The sequence below is a fragment of the Salarias fasciatus genome, chromosome 7, assembly GCF_902148845.1.
Source record: "Salarias fasciatus chromosome 7, fSalaFa1.1, whole genome shotgun sequence".
NCBI classification, from domain to species: Eukaryota; Metazoa; Chordata; class Actinopteri; order Blenniiformes; family Blenniidae; genus Salarias; species Salarias fasciatus.
Genome location: NC_043751.1, coordinates 6,786,733 through 6,807,253, shown reverse-complemented (window position 1 = coordinate 6,807,253; position 20,521 = coordinate 6,786,733). Strand labels below are relative to the sequence as shown.

At 42.1% G+C, this 20,521-nt stretch overlaps 1 protein-coding gene across 1 annotated transcript in view; it reads right to left on the bottom strand.

Annotated features, from left to right (window-relative positions):
• The window catches only part of LOC115391525 (solute carrier family 23 member 2), a 54,458-nt gene extending 35,170 nt beyond the window's left edge, over positions 1-19,288 (bottom strand). Inside the window, exons 1-2 of the mRNA XM_030095797.1 lie at positions 19,217-19,288; positions 3,527-3,682 (exon numbers count right to left, since the gene is read on the bottom strand). Of these exons, the coding sequence (XP_029951657.1) occupies positions 3,527-3,682; positions 19,217-19,288 (228 nt within the window). The remainder of the gene's footprint in view (positions 1-3,526; positions 3,683-19,216) is intronic.
• Positions 19,289-20,521: the final 1,233 nt, after the last annotated feature.

Genomic DNA, 20,521 nt, shown 5'->3' with positions numbered 1-20,521 from the left:
GAGCAACGACCAACGGCTGACAAATTAAGACACTCGTCTCACCACTGTCTCACCATCGGCTAAAAGAGGGGAAAAATAAGGACAGAAGAAGACACAAGGTGGTGAGAGAGGAAATCCCCTCCTTCAGCGGGTACGTACATCAATATAAAACTGAAACAGGGTAATAGAGGGGAGGGACTCTGCAAAAGAGACTTTTATAGACACCATTTTTTTGTGGGTGGTCCAAAAATAAAAATGGGCGGATAAATACTTCTTGGGTTGGACTGAGAAATCATATAAAAGGCAGTGGAAACATTGTAAAATCAGTCTTGATCTGGTCCAGGACTGAGTTTTGCCTGTTGTAGGAATAAAACTCATTTGCATCCAAGTCTGAAATCCTCATCTGATTTTTGCTTCAAGTCTCGGTCGATCACAGCTGAAGAACTAGATTTTAAAGTTTGTGGAGAATCCTAATGCCATACGCAGCATGGAAACCCCTTCCAGTTGGCCCACATCTAAGATATTTACAGAGACTTCCTGCAGAGTGGAGTTACTGCCTCTCACTTGTCTGTAACTGGCTCAGCAGCCAGGTTTTAACAGACATCGCATCACAGCTTCTCTACATCGCTCGCTGGCCCATTTCCCACTGTGTTTTAAAATGTTGCATACAGCTGTTGAAGCAGGCATTGAGGTGTGAGCCATGAGCCAGCAAGCAGCTTTAGATCCTCGAACCGAGCCTTTTCAATCAGGAACCCTCGACACAAAGTTGGCTTTAGATCATGGTCTGTATTAAGAGGTTGTTTATAAAGGTAATGACGATGGCCAGCTGAAGGTTCCATTTACACAACGTTTCAAGTGAAAATGCAGCGGTTTTCATTTTTGCTTTGGCTTTAGGTAGATGCTGGATTTCATGTTGGGCAAACACTAAAGCTACCAAGTCCCAAAAGAATCTAAACAGGGAGGCATGAGACTCTGGAGGAAAAACACTGTTGTCGTTCTGCTCGAGCATGTGCAGAACTATTCACCAGACGGCAGCGTTTCCGCCGTCTACATGGAAGGAGATGCGTTTTTCCCCATTTCCATGGAGTCACACCGTTTTTGGCCTTTTGTCCAGTAGTCATACTTCACACACATAGACAACAGTGTATGATGATTAATGTGACAGCCGTGTCGATACCAGGAATTTTATTACCAATAACTTTCATTTTTCAGATTTCAAAAGTGAATGATTGCTTTCAAAGATATTCCAGCAGGAACAAACAAAACCAAACACAACAGGACTACATTTTTTCATCGTGAATGTTGTACAAAGCTCAATACTGATGAAAAACAGCGAGCCAGGCCTTACTTATCACAGCTTGATAAGCTTTGAAGTTTGAAATGTATTCAGCACAAATTAAAGACATTCATTTCGTTCCCCCAACTCTCTCACTAGTTCAAACAGGGTGAATGACTGAAGAGTAAAATTAATAAAAGAAAACACACTTCAGTTTATAAAATGCTGACACACAACCAACTAGAAATTCTTTGTAACTAATTTACCAGCTTGATGCAAAATCGAGTCTGAAATTAATTCATGACTTTCTGATGTTGTCTTTATTTCATTGTCTGAACACGGAGTTCAAAAAACCAGCACACTGAATACTGAAGACAGGATTTCTCTTCCAGCGAGGTTTCTTTTATCTTCTGGATCTGATGTGTCAGACTCACGTCCAAGTTGCCAACAACTGAAATAAAAGTACTGAGGCTGTTATAAGAAGCTGAGGTGAAAACGGGGAACTGATTTCGGACCTGTGTAATACAGTTCTTGATTCAGGAGTTTGGCATTAATAGGTGGTCATTATAAAATATTGACTGATTTGTTCTTGTTTCTGAAATGTCAAGTTGGTAAATCCAGGCTAAAGTAGACTGTGAAGCACATTGGAGTCTGGTTACGTCACAGCATTTCAAGTTTCTCATTCACACAGCAGCGTTTGAAAAAAATATCAGTTTACACAGAAACGATTAACTATTTTTCAGCAGGTGGGAAAACTAGAGCAATACTCTATAAACATGAACACAGACATCTGCATGGAGATACGATGAAATTGGACTGTTATTACAGGGAACACGGACCATTTTCATCACTTTGGATTCAAACGCCGTCCGTGTGCATCAGCTTGTGCAGAAGAACTGTTGATTACAGCCACGGTGCCAGAAGCTTCACTGTGATCCTCAAACAAGGCTCTCTTCACCGAACCTTTGGCGTTCCTGAAGGTGTTTCTGCTTTGCTGGTTGTATTTCTTGAGGATCTGCTCATGTAATTAATTTAGCATGTCGAAATTCCATTTGTCATCCATCCTCTGTCAGCGAATTGAGGTGTGATAGACATCAAACAATGTTTAAAACAAAACACAGGCAGATCGTGTCGGAGCTTGTTTTTTGCAGGAGGTTCTAGAGTTCAAACAGTGTGGTGAGCTGTTCAGCAGGCGCAGCCGGCCTCCCACTACTACAACAATGGCTTCCATGCAAAGTGTTTGCCCACCCGCAATTTGGGGTCTACTGTCTTGCTTAAGGACACTTTTGCATGTGTGTGATGGGATACCAAGTAATTGGCAGATTTTCCCCCAGGTGTATGTTTTGGAACCACTAGACAGTAAAAAATAACCTGTTGCCCAGTTGTTTCTGTTCTGTGGGTAAAACTGGGAAACGAGTCCATCCAGTTTTAATAGTCTATCTCCCAAATAAAGCTGTATGTGCTGCAAATTGAAAGAAATTCTAATAGCATAGCTCCTACAATCTGGATTTACAATATTAACAGAAGGGATCATGAAATACCAAGTTTAATTTGAATCGTACTGAATAGCAGCAGTGCTTTGACTGAACATATGTTATGTATTTTTTTAATAATATCAGAAACACATTTTTTAAGTGATCTATGGCGATTGTAATAGTTTAGTGGTGTCCAACATGAAGTCTGGGCCACAACCATCCAGGAGGATCCAATCTGGCCTGCCAAACCCAGCAAGGAAATTCTAAACATTTGAAAGAAAACTTTTATTTTATTTTTTTTAAACATATATCCTAAAAGTAGTGGATGCAACTCAAAAAGGAGATTCAGGTTGAGATATCAATGATGCTGCCATGATTATCAAACTAGCCTCAAAGCCACATGGTCAAGGTGTAAAAACACACAAAGAGAAGCTGTTTTGATATCTCACTGTATTTTGCACCAGAAGGTATCATTGTATCGTGGCCCCTGAACTAGAATGTGTTCATCGCCGAACTAAGTAAAGGTAAAAAAAGATGAGACAGAGAGTAGAACTCATTGATTTCAATGTTTGAATTGTGCAGTGTCAACACTATCATCAGTTAAAGTCGTTGTTTTGATGTATGTCTAATATTTATTGTTTATCTTCATTTTTCAAACGGTCATTATCTGTCTGTCATTTGACCCTGTGCGTGCTGTGGGTGTTTTTCTAAAATCTCTACTCAGTCTACTCAACACAGTTTCAACATTCAAAGACGGAGCAGTAATAATGGGTTCCAGTCCTTTGGTTTAGTTTACCTGAAAGCCGAGCAGGATGCAGAGGTACCAGGGAGGCCTGTCATTCAGGGAGTAGACCAGATCAACACCTTTGTCCCCCGTCTCCTCCAGAGACTCCTCCGTGTGCGACTCGCCGATGTTTACCGTCAGCTGCGGCTGTTCGTCACCATCGTTGCCCTTGGGAAGAAGCACAAGGAAAAACAAGACATTCATCTCACTGCCGTCTGTGAGCCATTCTGCTCTTCAAGAAATTCTTTCCAGACTATTTGGACACAAATTCTCACTTCTAAATGACTTTATAAGTGCAACCGCGCTGTAAAGTCAAGCACGTTTATTTTTTACATATGAGGCATGAATAAAGAACGATCTTTGCCTTAGAAGGGATACATTCAGCTCTTTCTGTCAGAGGGTGCGCTGCCTTTGTTTTCAGTGGAGAAAGTGCTGATTGGGTTTGAAGCCAAAGTCACAATCCAGGGAAGGAGGATGTTTGTACGCGATGTAAACACTGAGCGCACCTCATAATGCAGAATTGGATTTATGACATGTTTTGTCGGGTATGGGAGAGTGCAGGTGTGTGTCTGTGTGTGTGTGTGTGTGTGTGTGTGTGTGTGTGTGTGTGTGTGTGTGTGTGTGTGTGTGTGTGTGTTCCGACAGGGATGGGCAGTAATCCAAGAGAATCAAGTTCACATGAAAAGGAATGCTGTTTATTTGCATTAATTCCAGTCAAGTCAATGCAATGCTTGTAACGTTCTGCAGAGAGAGCGGGCTCAGGGCAAAAGAGACATTGCAAATATTCAAATCACAATTTGGTTGAAGCGCCCACACAGGACTGAAACATTTCTCGAAGTTTTTTACTGACAAATATAAACGCCACAAATCAAGCATAGGAGTTTGTTTGGGTCTGAGACTTTTACATTAGAAAACACGACTGCTAATAGCTGCGAACATACAAAACATGGTCTCAGACATAGCAGTGCCAGGCGAGTGATTTCCGAGCATGTGATGTCTTAAACCACAATTTTTCTTGTTATTTTTCTTGTACTCCTGATTTGTTCCCCTGAAAACATTCGAGGCATGCTGAGAACAGGCCCAGATTCCAGTCCGTCGTGTCAATAAGAGGTAACTCGGCCCTGCTCTATTTCGTGGGTCGCTCAGTCGGCTGCAGTCAAAGTTATGTGGAGTCATGGAGTCAGCCGAGGAGGTCTGTGTCTTTATGGGCCCAGCGAACACGAGGTCTCTTCTGGATGAGATTCAGACACAAACATATGGTGCGATGACCGCTTTGGAAAAAAGCTATTGGTATATTAGTTGCATTGACATCAATGAAATTCCCTAATGCAGTCCAAGTTATAAAAATTTCCACCCGATGAACAAAATGTAAACATCCAGTCTAAAATTTGCCCACCAGCGATTGGACAAACAATGACATTTCCTGGAGGACTGTGAAATGGCCAGGAGCGCCTGGAAGCTTGATACTTGTTGCCTCCTGAAGTATTTCTCTGATACTGGCTGATCACTCTTGCTGGATCAGAAGAACGACGATAGGTAAGGAGTGCCAGTTAAATCGAGGCGTTTTCCCTTCTGCATCGTAACGACAACTGCCTGAACAGTAAGTTCACGAAGAAATTGGACAAAACTGAGGAAAGGCTGAAAATAGGGAAACCCTTGAGAAACATGTCTGCCAGAAACTCAATGAAGTCTGTCAAAACAGCACTGAAGTGGTTTCTGGACGAGTCTCAGGCTCTTCTTGAGTGGCTCGGTTTTAAACCACCCATAAAATCTAGGAGAGCTGAATATATCACAGACCATCAAAACTGGAAGACACTTGAGGGAGCCGGGACCCACACATCAAGAAATACCAACTTTTGGGACTAACATGTATGTTTTCTCTCAATTCTAAGACATTCAGGGTATATCACTGAAGAAAAACTGCTGTCATATTCACTGGAATTAATTTTCAATACAATAAAGGGACAAGAAAAGAGACAAGGGTTTAAAATACTTTCTGAAAACACTCATGTAACTCTCAAGCAATGCACTGTTGGATTTCTCTACAGCATCAGGATCTGGATGTCATTTACTTGGGGGGCTACATACATAAGAGGAGAGCTGACTGGTCGCCTGTAAAGGACACATTACTACCCACTGTTTCAGGGTCCTTGAGCAGCTCTCGGTGTCAAAGGGAAGCATGTGAAACCTCAAACTTCATAAGAAGGTAAAGTTAAGTGAAGTCACGACCCTTCGGACTCCTCTCTTTAACCGAGACACAGTTGTTGTCATGTTGCTGGTGCTGGAAGTTTCTTTCCTTTCTTTTCATTCTTGCAATGTGTTTTAAGAGAGGATCATTTACGTCCACTGACTTTACTCATCCTAGTCATTTCAGTGATTTTAGTAAATCAACAACATATGTCACAACTCTAAAAACAACATGCTAACGTCACAAATACAGAATTCAAACATATGAGAGAAGAATGAAAGAAAAAATGTCCGACTGCCCCTTTCCTCTGTATTGATAGCTTTGACAGAATATTTCCAGTTGTCCTTCTTTGCAAGAAGATGGAGGTGAAATCCCCATCATATCAACGCATCAACGACTACTTACAGCCAGCCACCTTTAAGGAGCCACATGACGTGTGACACCGAGGGCCATCTTCGAATACAACAAGGTCAGCTCCCTCGTAAAACAGGCCGCATGCGACCGGTCAGGTTCACGTGTGCTTGTGCTAACATTTTCATGCTTAAGGTCGGCGTGTGTGTGTGTGTGTTGTCAGATGATCACACCGACACGTCCACGCATTCATGACTTCGTCAGCAGCACAGTCGACCTGTGATGATCCGTGTGTATATCTGAGTATCATGAGTGTATAGGCCGCATTGTGTGACTCCCCAAAGAGCCGTCGCGTTATGCAAAGAGGTCATTTCCCTCTTAACACAGTCCACATGGGATGGATCAGTTTCCAAAGGGGTTTGTACCAGCAGAGGATGAGTCCTTTTGAAGTGTCGGCCTGTCAGAAAGTGACGCCTGCGTTTCAAATGTGGCGGAGGGGTTGGTGGGCCTGTGGGAGAGGTGGGGACGCAACGAGAGGTCATCAGAATGACAGAGTGGAACCAATTCGGCAGTTAAAGTGCAGGGAGAAAAGCAGCGAAAAGAGCTAATAAATAGAAACACAAAATGAAAACACCGGTTTCCTGTGAAAAATTGAGCTTTGTTTTGACGTCATGGGATAGCTCTAATAAGGTTTCCTTCAGATTTTAGTGAAAAAGATTAACTTCCATTTCTAATATGGCTTAATGTCCAACCTCAGCTTTCTCCCAATCCTCGATGAAACGGTAATAAAGAGAACGTGGCGAATGCTTCTTCTGACTCCAAACCCGATACTGAAAAAATGTGTACGTCAAGTTAAAGTTTGACGTTTATATGGTGTGTGAAATAGTTATTGCCATTGCAACACAGCGAGGGTTTAAACCCTGCCTACGGGTTTTGCATGTTCTCCCTGCATGTGTCCTCTGTGGGAGCCTTCCTCTGTCAGGAGAAAACACATGCCAGCCGGATTAACGGCCCAAACCTCTGGCTCTGGTTTCTTGCTGTTCAAAGAGTTTTTCCTTTTTCCACCGTCTCCTCTGCTTGTTCATGTTGGGGTTTTCTTGGGTGCCTTGAAGTGACTGTATTGTATTTGTTGCTCTGTGATCAGAATGGTGTGTAACCTGCTCTGCTGCACCGGCAGTGGCCACCTGTCCGCTGTGGGATTTGAACCGACCTACATCTAGCTCCAGCAGCCGAGATGATCTCGATTTAACATCCAAGAAGAACTTATCACCCTGTCAGTCATCTGTGACACACTGTCCGTCATATTAATCTGATTAATTCATTGGACCAACACCCAGGTTCTTCTTGAAGCACTGAATTCTGGACTTCGACATATGGGACGTTTTCAGCCATCGAGGCGATGCTATGGTTTGTGTACACAAAACCTAAACAACGAAGCCTCGGGGTCAGTGTCACGGTGAGGCCTCACGGCGGCTTGTAAACATGGAGACTGAAACACTTACATATTTGTGGTCTCCAGATGTTGGAGGCCTATTGAGACCTGTTCACAGAAGACTCAGCACTGGGTCTGGAGCAAAACATTCGTCCATTAATTTGAGGAAGATCAAGATTCATGCAGTCGTTTACTTCTGTATCTTGTGTTTCCAATGAAGTATAACCTAATTTTTCTTAATTCTTTCTCGGTTTCAAGGAATAAATTGCACCACATCTTTGTTTTGATGAGCTGGCAGCCCAAAATAAATATTGGCTTATCTTTGTCTGTATTTTTAATGTGTCTCAGCTGTTTTGTTTGATGCTGTCTCACATAGAAAGTCTTGGTGAATTAGTTTACTTTGGGAACACGTAGAACTCAGGGACACTGCATGTTCAGCATGTGCTGTCAGAAAAGTAGATTTGAAAACTTAAATTATTGTAAACAGTCCCTCCATTTCACCTCTGGCTATCTGTACGGCGATGAGGCGGTAATGTCCAGTAAATCGGAGGCGGCCCATCATCCTGACAGCATGTTTTCATCGGCTGTATTGTGATCTCCCTGCAGTTCTCTTAGAAGTGGACTAAAGCCAGTGTCCAGCCAGGTTGCGTGAGATTTAACACTGTAGGGAGCAGAAGATACTTGAGTTGAAAGGGAACAACTCTGCTGGAAGAAGTGAAGAAGTGAAAACACAGTACATCACTTCACAGGAAGCTGACAAGTGAGAAAATAATCATCAGTCACCAGGCAGACGCACAGGACAAATGAACGGCAACACTTTTCCCACGGAGCTGATTTATGTGAGAGTACTTACGTCCTGTTGTGTGACCACGCTTTATGTACTCATACAAAAGTTACTTCTTCACAGCTGTTTGAAAGGTCAGTCATCACGCTGGTGCCTGCTGACTCACTGTTCATGCCACAATGTTTTCAAGAGAAAATGCAAACATTTTGAATGCATTTTTGGCATCTCTTCACAAGTCAACGGTGTTCTGAGTCACCGAAAATGTGACTATGTGAAAATGGCTACCAAGTGAGAACTCATCGAAAATGCTCAGGCTCCGTCGGGTGCATGCGCACCACCGCTGCGGTAAAGAGTTCTTCTGCTCATGTGTGAATAGATGGAAAATAACAAACATGGCAGCGTCCCGAGTGGCGTGACAATTCCAACTATCATAACTACTTCGTTTTCAGAGTTTCTGCTCTTGCTGTGTAAACATGAAACTTTCCTGAAACGAAAAAACAAAAACGAGGAGTTTTGCCTTGTAGCATCGTCGTGCAAACGAAGACTGACTCACTGGCTTCACACTATTGTCACCAGTGTGAGCGGTTCACTGCTTACTTTTCTGATGGTTACATGATATTTTCTTCTTGTCAAAGAAGTGTAACACTGCACTAATTTTCACCAACCTTTGAGTTATGAATATTGCTTCTGCATGATCAGTGGATTAGGTTCACACACATAAGAAACGACCACTTGACCTTCTGCTGGATGTCTAACTCATACTCCATATACAAACGATATGCCAAGGCCATGTGAATCCTCTTTGCACTGCCTCTGCGTGGATGCTACACACACCTTCAGCAGCCTTACAGTCTCCAGTACATGTAGAGTAATGTAAAGCGTCTGGCTACGCACTGCACTATGGGTACAGTAGACTGTTCGACCGAGCTCGATGTGTGCTGCCACACACTCTGTTAAAAGAGTGAATCAGTCACACTTTAATCATGATTGTGTGTGAGGCCCAAAACTCTTTAGCCTGTAGCAATTAGCACTACTCAGAGTACAATCCTCCTGGATCCACTGAGCAGCGAAACTAGTGAGAGACATCAGGCGAACTCTGCTGATCATTAAGTTGCTGGTGTTGTACAAACTATCTTTCACTTCTTGATGCTTTGGCAGAACATACAGTACCGTGCAGTCTGTCTCACTTTTGTCATTAAAGAATCTCCATATCTGTGACATTATGTGTGCTGTCCTGCATTCCTGCCGAGTTGCAATCAGGGATCATTCAGGACCGCAAGTGTGGTATCAGGCCCGGTACTGGTACTGGCATCAGTGCATCCCTCATACTAACCACAACAACACCGTGCTGCTGCCTAATGTTGATGTTGGAAACTGCAACAAATTACATTTTAAAGATCTCATTGTTATCATTTTCAATATTATTATGATTTAGAAGGTTTGAAAACTCTTTCTCAATGTATGTATTGTTGCACATTCAGAGGTCATCCTCATCCCATCGGCACTGCACTACGACCCCTCCGATGGAACGTCCAGCCATGCTTTCAAATTTCAAGCAATGAATTTCAAATGATTTCAAACTGTGAGGAGCAAACGGCTCTTCAGTTCAAAGGGAACTGTGCAGTGTGAAACGCAGAAATGAAAGACAAGACGGCCCATCAGTCACCTGGGCCTCACAAACCAAAACAATGACCAGCAGCATCTTCCCAGGGTGCTGATTTTTCTAGTCCTGAACGATCAAATTAAATATATGGACATTAAATCTGTGGCTGAATATAATCTGGATCCTTCCATGGCAATGGACTTACTGTAAGCTAGCTTTATAATAAAGTTATTTTATAAACACGTGAAAATAGGCTGGAAAATATTAAAAACAAAATTTCACACATTAGTTGTACATACTCCAGTCTGCACTCTTTACAAACCTCGAGAAAAAGTTCTTGAAATATTTTATTTTGTCCTTTAAAGGGCAAGATATGGATGTAGTTAATTTAGCTTATTAGACTGATCCAATGCACTGGCACAGATGTTTGAATAGTCTGATTAATGCAGCCACACGAATTCAATCAAGGTTTTAAAAGTTAATCCAAATGGGTGGTTAAAAAAATGTAACCAGTTTTGCATATTTTCTATCTGCACTTTCCTCTTTATCAAAGGCTGAGATGTTGTCACGTTGTTGAGTTATGGGTTATTCTGCTGCAAAGTCACACGAAGCCTCCATTTAAATCCACAAGCTTCAAATTCAAACCATCAATCTCTGTGCTTCACCAATAATGAACATGGCCTGGACTCTCTCAGCCACATTCTCTCCGGATGCCTCACGTATTACACGCCACAGCCCAGCGCGCAGACTAAAGTAAATTTATTTCACACTAAAACTCAGCGAGCGGAGGCCACAGCTGCGAGCTGCAGTGTGGCCTTTGAGCCCTACGAGCCTCTCTCTGCACCTCTCTGCCACAGATTTAGCCTCATGTTTAAAGGTCTGAGCAGGCAGTAGAGCAGGACTGCTCATTTCTGACGGTTTGCTTCCATCTAGTGGTTTTCTCCCTACACACAAAACTGAACACGGAGCAACAGTGTTGTCGTCTGGTAATGATAATCACTGAGAAAAACCGAGGCAAGAGCACCCAAAACATCTTTAACAGGTTTATATTCTAGTTTGTATACAATCCAAGATAAGACATTTATATTCATTCTCTTTTCACACCACTTGAAAATAAGAATATTAAAATTTAAGAATATGCGAAACTCCAATAAGAATTAATTGAATTTTGTTTAGTGGATTTGAAGTTTTTTTTTTTTTTTTTTTTTAAAGCTTTCAGACTAGTTTTTCTTGATGGATTTGTTAAAGTTCTGAGCAGGACGGTTCAAGTGGGAAAAAAAAAAATTGCAGTGGAGTATCATGACCTTAAAGTACCGGGCGGAAACAGATTATGTGTGTCTAATGGTCACTGAAGCTTCCCAGCGTGATGCTCAGCGTCATGTGAAGAGAGCAGTGTCATCTGCATCACAAGTGTGACGGGCCAGGTGGAGGAGTGGGAACCAGAGCGCCACTGTCTCAGTGGATGGCTTTCTCTTTAATTAGACTATTTTCTAATTTTAGTTTTTAGCTTTTTAAAAACTCAAGCAATGCACCAATACTTCTTTTTTATAGGAGGAGTACTGACCTTTAGCTAAATGCTGATACTGTGTACCAGTACAAGTACTCATTAAATGCAATATGAACAATGATTCAGGAATTCCATGAACTCTCATAATAAGCTGAACTTACATTGATGCTGTGAAGATTTATGTTTCGCAGAGGTCATGTTGCATTTATTACTCTTTTATGTTATTTGCTTGCACCATCACCTCACCACCCAGGAAGTATCCCCTCCCTCTGCTTCACAGCTTCACAAATCACAGCCTGCTTATCTTCGTTACCCGAGTCAAGACGACTGCAATGGTTTATCATGACAGTAATAAGAACTGAGGTTTAAGATTCAATCTACACCAGGAAAGTTCAGAGGGGTCTCATCCCCTCACTTGGAAACAACAGACAGTTATCCATTACCTTTGGAAACTGAGGTGAAATGTCAGTGATGCTGCATGTAGGCTAGAAAACTAGCTTTAGCTTCACAGCCACATGGTTTGGTTTGGGAAAATATAGACATTTTCATCACTTATCCGCTGCACCACAACAAAGAAAAGCATGGAAAGTTTGGACCATTATGGTCTTCAGTTTGCTTGGACATTGTTTGAGGTGTCCCTCAGGGGTCAGTATTGGAGCCAAAACTCTTTATTTCATATATTGATGATCCATTTAAAGCATCAAAAAATACCATCATTTATTTTGTTTGCTCATGCCACAAATATTTTGTGTACAGATAAGAGTTTAGAACAGCTCACACTCAAAGCTGAACAAATTGGAAAAAAAAATGGTTTTACTAAATTTACGTTGTTTGGTAATCATAAGAAGAATTCAAACGTTTTGGCAGGGGGTGTAAAAGTACGGAGAGTTACAGAAATGAAGTTTCTGGGGGTGACAATCGACAACTATTTGTTCAACCCATATTTGAGGCCTCAGTAAAGCAACATACTTCATAAACAGCGCTATTAAAAAGAAAATTATAGAGAAATCATTCTAGCCTCCGGTGATGTCTGAACACTTGAGTACAGATAGAAGAAAAACCGTCTGAAGAATCAAACTGAGGTTTAAACACAGTTTCTTTCCACCTCTGGAACAAGAAACAGTTCAAAAGGAGCAACACCTCAGCCCCGTTTACACGAAGTTTTCAAATGAAAACGTAAAACTTCTCGTTGCATTTTAAAAGTCTTTTTTCACAACAATGGTACTTGAAACCACTGAAAATGCAACTTCTTGAAAATAAGGTGGAACTTGTCTAGGATGCTCCGATCCCGTCGAGGGGAAAACACAGCTTTTTGAAAACATTTGCACTCCGTCTACACGTAGACGCTGCTCCCCCTGGTGCCTGTGTGCTGACAACGACCACAAAGCAGGATCACATTACACCAACTTCAAAGGCCTTGCACTGGCTTCCCGTGTCTTTTAGGATTGGTTCTTTTTAATGGTTTTTAAAGGTCTTAATGGTCTGACAGATGTACTTTCATCACATGAACCATAGTGAACCCTCAGGTCCTCTGGCACCCGTCTTTTAATCAAATGGCCGGTGTAACACTGTGTAATGCTCTGTAATGCATTGAACATAATCAAGCATGGTCATCAACTGATATTGAAAGTCTCATTGACATTAATTCTGTTTACTTCAGAGAAATGCAACTAACAGCGTCTCGTAAGATGAATTTGCCTTTTATAGAGGACTTCAGTGACTCTGGAATAATGCAGCATGAAAGAATCAGGAAGTGAGGATGATACTTGTTTTTCTTGTCCAGGAAGTTGGGGCTCCTCACCTCACAGCCTGCCACCCCATTTCCTCCAAGGATACAGTTACAGACTGGTTGATTATTTATTTTCTATTTTACAGTTTCCATTAGTCAGATGTCAGAATGCAAGTTTTATTTATGTTTTTTTCCCCCCACACACGACAGCTGGGTGATAATCCAAAGGAAGGGCTTGTCTACAGAATTGTTTGTTCTGGCCTCTCGGCTCTGTTTTGACTGAATACAGGAATGTTGTTTCAGGTGAAAAAAAAAAAAAAAGACAGACTACTCTCAAAGGTTGGACATCTATTATTCTTCAATTTTTGAGAGGAGCCATCGAATCAAAAAGATCTACTTACCGATGAGAAACACTAACTTTTAAATAGAATGAGATTTCGCATTGATGAAATAATATGTTTCATCACAAGGTTTTCGTCAAACGTAAGCTTGAGACCTGTGGGAGAAGCAACTGAAGATTGTCTTTCAGATGCTTGAAGATCTGCAGCTGACTGACTGCATTCTTAATGCTTTCCACACAGATTAATGTGCACGCACAATTCCACATGTAGCATGTCCTTGTCACAGTAACCTCACCTACAATGCACCACGAGATCCTTATGTATCTATTTTCTGATATACTGTGTCTCAATTTCAGTTTTCATTATCTGATATGGGTTCACAGGGTGCTTTACTAATCACACATTACATGGACTACATACGGGCTGCAATAGAAGCTCAGCGCTGTGCTACTGTGGTTACAGTTATTTTCTACCACCTAAAGCAGGTGTGTCAAACAACACATTTTAGTTCAAAGCCACATACAGTCCGATCTCTTCCTGAGTGGGCTGGACCAGTAAAATAGGGCGACAATAACTTTTAAATTTAGACATTAAAGCTTTTCTTTGCTGTGGCACAGTGTATGTGTTACACCCTGTGCCTCTGCGGCCATATGGGGGCGCTCGGGGCCTGTTTGGTTTTGGCACGCCCTGTCTTACCTGTTGTCTCTGCCTGCTTCTCCTCATGTCCGACTGGCCGGTCACCTTCCTCATTATCTTCCTAATGTGCTGCACCTGTGCCTCTCCTGTTTAGGCCCTGCTTCCCTCACTTGTCTGGTTGACTCCTTGTGGGTCTGTCTGGGTGTTTCCGTTTTCCATGCTGTTTTTCAGCTCTTCCCCGTGCTTTTGGAAATAAAGGAGTTACAACACAGTCTGTGCAGTCTCAACAGGGAGCCAATTTTAAAGAAGCCTTCTGGTGTAAAATGGTTCACGGCTACAAAAAAAAAAAAAAAAAAAAAAAAATCCTAAGTAGTCCTCACCAGAAATATTTGTTCATTTCAGAAACACTGACATCAATATATGAAGCATTCCCATCCACAAGGTGGCGCTGTTATTTTTGTAATGACACATACATGCATGCAGGGGACAAAATGCCATAAACGATAACAACCGAGAGCAGTCGACGTGTATGAACGGGTGACAAACTGAATGCTGCTGGGATGAATCTCTACGATATGAACTGGAGGCCGTCATGTTTATCATTATCCATCGACTCTCACATGAGCAGGAGAAGTAGCATTTGCAAAATAGTTTCACAAAGTTCCACCTTGGTTGTCATTTTCAAAAAGTAGCTTTTTCAATGACTCTGAGCACCGTTGTCATGTAAATGGACACTGAAAACACCACGGAAGCTTCCAATTGTTTTTGCTGTCGTGTGAAAGAGGTCTTAGCTGAAGATGTCAGGAAGTTACTGTAAAACATTCAGCTTGAACTAAATTTGCCAAATACTAGTGCCTAAAGTACTGCGAAAAATAAAATCAACCTCTCCTACCGTGACTTGTGGTTTTCACTTGTCAGTTCAGCACCGTAGCACGAGATCTTGAGGTTTTAGGAATACAATGCCAGGACAGATCATTTCTAACACTGTGCATTAATACAGGAGTTGTGAGGCCTGAAGATCAATGGGAAGCAACAGTCCCATGGTACAAAGGAATAACACATGGAGTCAGAACAGCTGCAACTACAAGTGCAAGTTTCAGTCGGGTTTTCAACATCTGTTGGTCACAAATTAACATGGGCACTGTTAATTCGAAACATCAGCAGGCAGAGCTGAGCCCCGGTGCACACACCAGGACGTGCCACTCAGTGGGGCAGTATTCCAGTGCTCGCTATTTGAGCAGCAAATCATGGAGATGTTGGGACATTATTTGAGCAGATATCCAACAGATAAAAACACTGTAAAGTGGCACATGCAGACAACAAGCTGGAGTTTCTCCAACTGAAGAACTGTTTAAACAGGGTAGGTTTGACCAGAGTGACGGTTGTTACAACCAGTCTGCTGACGGCCGTGTTGTAGCTCCTTCCTGTGGAACCCGTACCGAAGAAGTGATCCAGGTTCAGTAAGGGTCTTTAGGTATTTCCCACAAATTTAGTCAGCGGAAATACATGACAACTTGACCTACTCTGTGGCACCATCAAAAGAGGCGCTGTGAAAACCAGGTTTGGTGGAACCCGTTCTCCAGGGTTCAGATCTTTACTGTTCTCATCCTGCGTGGTGTTGAAGAGTCCTTGACCTGTAACGGTACTTTCATCTTGACAAGGCATCAAAACATCAGCTTAGACCAAAAAAAGCATCCTCTGGGGTTATTTTTATCAAACCTGAATACACAACCAAACTGGTGACCCCAATGAGATTTAGGGCTCTATTTTTTTGGCGGAGTGCAGGGTGACGAACGGTGGCACAGGTCGTGCATTCATCATTGCAACACACAATCGCAACATGTGCAAAGCCAAAATTAGTATATTTGTCAACCAGTCACCTCTGATTGTGCCAAGATGGGCGTGGCAACAGACCAGGGTGAGGTGTCAACAGATGCTGCTTGGCACAGTGGCAATTTTGTGCCAAAACACTACGTGTAAGGTGAAGCTCGGCTGAAAGCTCGCCGGCTGGAACCACGTCTATTCTCGTCTCACCCAGTCTACTGATAATTTGGTTAACACATTAAGTCTTCACACTTCACCAAAGCTGCTGGTTGGAGGAGGATGAGGAGAGCGTTTCCCCATGGTCCTGAGACAGGCGGGGGCCTGGATGTCCTGCAGGTGGAGGCATTCGGCCACATCAGCCTAAAGCCCTGAACAGAATTTCCTCAGGACCTGTGATGATTTGAAGTAATTATGGAGTAATTTCAGTCCTTTATGAATGTGGCATGTCTGTAATTTTTGGAATAGTAATTCCACCGCAAATTGCCATGATTCGCCAAACACCGACATCCTGTGAACATACAGCACTTGCTGCCGATTGCACTTCTGATTAGATACCAAACTGTATTTCGTTACCTTGTAGTTGTACATGTGTAAAGACAATGAAGTTGAATCTATTCTAATCTAATTTAATACAATGCTGTCCCAATCTGCACCTCAGTGATGGGAGAACTTTTAGTAGGTGTCCTTTCTTTTTACCAAATGAATGAATTTAATTGTTTCAAACAATAAGCTAAAATTCAAAAACAAGCACAGAATACAAAAAAAACAAAAACAAAATACTGCCCAAAAAGGAGTAGGAGGTTTGTTTTTTGCTTTTTCTTTTTAATGTGAGGGGTGTCCTCAGGTGACAGAGCCACGGTTGTCCTCAGGACCGCATTTGGACTTGTGGGCCACTGATGGTTAAGCCAGACAACCGGGTTCAAAGAAATCAGGTATTTCTACAATTGAATTTGGTTGTCTGGTTTGATTGAGATGTAGCAGTAACACTCATCAAAATATGAATTAAATGAAATTTTCCAACTTTTATAAAACATAAAGCTATCTGATGTTGATCATGATGCCAGTAAGTTCAAAGTACATTTTTATTGTCATATAGAGAAAGAAATTAGAGTATAGGTGATTGCAGTAAGCTGTCTGAGGAAAGTCTATACATAGTAAACTCCAGGAGGGATCCCGGAGCTAATGAGCTGCTGGAGGAGCCAGACTAATAAGGAGGCAGGGGCAGAAGTGTCATGATTGTGGGTTGTGGTTTGAGTGTTTATAGGAGATCATTCCCATTTGAAATCCACTGACAGACATCAACAGGCTGTATTGTGGTTTGGAAAAAGAGGCTATGAACTGTGAAGGACATGGAGAGTGGTATCTGTAAAGTGACATTCTGAAACAGACCCCCTATGTGATCTCTCCATCTACTGCATCTAAAATGCTCCAAATGCATGGAAACGAAGGAAAACGCAACTTTTACGAAACGCCGCTACTGTTTAAATGTCTGTGTAATGTCCACATCGTACTGACTCCACATGAAAACTATCAGCCTCAGAAACCCAAGTCAAAACTGGTAGACATAAACTAAAATGATGCCAAGGTACCACAACAAAGACACATTTTAGCTGAGTTTGGTTTCAGCTTTGGGACAATCCTGTCAGGTTATCCTGTCATCAGAAACCCTAAATGGACAAGGACTACCTGACTCCTTGATCATAAAATAAAAACAAACAAAGGCTCCCTTGTGTAGCTCGAAGGAGCTCCAGTTATGTATCAGGTGTCCCTAAATGTCTTGTGTCCATTCACAAAGAGGGAAAACAGGCCGGAGAGAAGCTGAAGGTTCATCTCGCTGTACAGCGGGTCATACAGAGAAGGAGAGAGAAACGTGACTGAAAGAGAAATGACATGAAGACACGTGTCGGTGGTGAAGGCATGTGTCCTCATTTTCTGGAATCAGTTTTCTATTCAAAGACATCTGACGGACTTTACATTATTATCTCACATGTGTCTCGTTTGGTCAGATAGCTTCCATCTTTTACTTCGCCATGATAATATGAAAAACCTATTATGAATTATTTCAGACATTTTGGCTATTTTTTTCCTCTCCCCTTTTATAATAGCAATGTTAGCAGTTTTAGGGTTTTTTTTGCAATGTTGGCCTGGAGAACCTTTGTACAGATAAGCCAGGTACACAAATACAATTAGAAGTAAAAGATAAATAGCTTCATAGAGGCAATACAGAGGCACTGAAGAGCCACAGCTTGTCAACACCTGACATAGACACGAAAGGAAACCAGGATACAACCATCAGTGTTTAATGCAGATGTCTAACCTTTTAGTGTTTATCGGCAGATGCCGATGTTGTGCCAATATCGTCGTGCATCCACAATAATTTCACGTTTGGCAAAGTTACATTTACTAAATTTAAAGTCAGGAAACAACAAAGGTAAGTGAATAAATCAACCAGGTAGAGCCAGTTTAACTAGAAGAAACTACATGAACTTAAAAATATTCACTATAGCCTACTATACTGTCCTAAAAGTATAATGATCAGATAAACACACAAACAAAATACAACATACCACTAGCCAACTTGCTATGACCACTAAATGTGATTTATCAGGAAGATTCCTTTCTGGTACAAACAGCAACTGTTCAGCAACTATCCTGAATATTGTCCCACATCTTGGGATTCCTTGTGATATTTTAAAAAGTTACAACTTGTATTCCAATTTCAAAGACAAAGAAAAATGAGGCTATCATATAATTCTACAACATGTTTCATTGTAATCTTAGATGAAGGGTTTTGTCGAGCTTGTATATACTCATGTCAGGATTTATATAATCCTGAATCACGAGACGTTTTGTTCATCCATCTGTGGGTCGTCTTGTTTTGTGTTCTCACAGCGCTTCACGTTCTTGGCATGGGGAGGAAAGCGAGCTGAACATGAACCTCAGCTGTGTACACTTGTGCACCCCTCAGCGCCTGATGGCTTTTTTACAACAACAAGCAGGCCAGCACTTTAACGTGTCTTTATCTACTTTTTTTTTAGGGGGGTCGTTAGATGAATACTTTTAACTTGACACTGATAGATTTCTCTTGTTTTAAAATGTGTTCTGCTGAAAAATCCCGTTAGTTGTGGAACACGTGCAGCCTCTGGTCGTTTCACATTCCTCCATGGCTTACAGTTAGCTCCTAATGCTGCAGTGTCAGAAAATCACACTGTACTTCTCTTCACTCAGCTTTAATTGTGAAAGTGTGTTTTCTTGATACTATTGGTTTCACAACTCCTAAAAAAAGAGAAAATAAGATTTGACTCACCCCAAAAGCGGGATTGACCGTCCCCTGCTCCCCGAGTCCCAGCTCAACCTTCTCCTCGGTGCTCAGATGCATTCTTCACTCAAGCCAAGGTGATTCCCACAAACGTGCGAGATGCGAGCAAACTTCCAGCTCTCCGCAGATGCTCAGGGGACAATGTGGAAAAACTGGCTCAGGTCACCCGGGAAACTCAAGTGTGGCCAGTGGCAGAGAGAGCAGAGGCTGAGTTCATAAAGTAATCTCCTCTCTGAGCGCTGAGAGGTCTCTGCTCTGCCGCTCGGGGAGTGTGAGCTTTACTCACTCCGTCCTACTGTCATGTGCCCGCTGTTGTGTGACGGCGGATCTGTTGAGGAGAGACGAGCACGTTTGTCACATGAATCTCTCATTTGTCATGCTCATCTACACTGAGGCTCTGAGGTGAGGAAATGTGTGAAGAGGCACCAGGAGGTCTTCTGGTGTTCACTACAATGAGCGCCTTGTTACCATCGCACACACAAGATACTTGACATTTCTGATATTGCCAACTTTTTATTATGCTTTATTCACATCCACTCAGTTTGAAGATCTGGTTCCAGGCTTCTTGAAAATACGTTTAACACAGTTTTCTTAAGATGCTGCATGCCTTCTAACCACTGGCATTGAGAAATGTGATCACAGAGCTGGAATACTCCTGATTCTAAGCTTTTGCGTCTTCAATTTGCATGTTCTCCCAATGCATGGATTTTCTCCAGGCACTGTGTGATTGTCCCTCTAGATACAGCCATTTTTAGATATCAGGCATCGGTCTTTCAGTAACTCCTGAAACACTCAGGGAGCCGAAGGACAGGTGTGAGGAAGAGGATTGAAATCCAAGGTTTTTGAACTCATCTGTTAAATCCAGAACAACTTTCTGGAGGCAGAGTTACAGACGTTCAATCTTGAGAAAATTGTCCTATTTAGGTTTGATTAGCTCAGATTGAGTCGGCTTTTGTTTGGTTCTAGAATCGATTCGTAGCCAAATAAACCAGGATGAGTTTTTCTATCCTTTTTGTTCTCGTGGCATGAAGTCGCCATGATCAAAAGGGGTGTTGAGTACCAGCAGCACTGTTTCCTCATGCCTGAACCCTCCAGAGGTTCATTTTTAGCTCCATACCTTTCTCCCAGACAAAGACTGCCTGTATGGTTCAGTATGGTCCCACTTCACTCAGATTCATGGCTAAGAATCGATTTGTTTCTGCTTCTGAAGCTTTGGGCCGCAGCTGTTCACACACCATCATTTATTTTACAGGTAGTGGGGCTGAGAGTTCCTTAGAATATACCATCCTATGT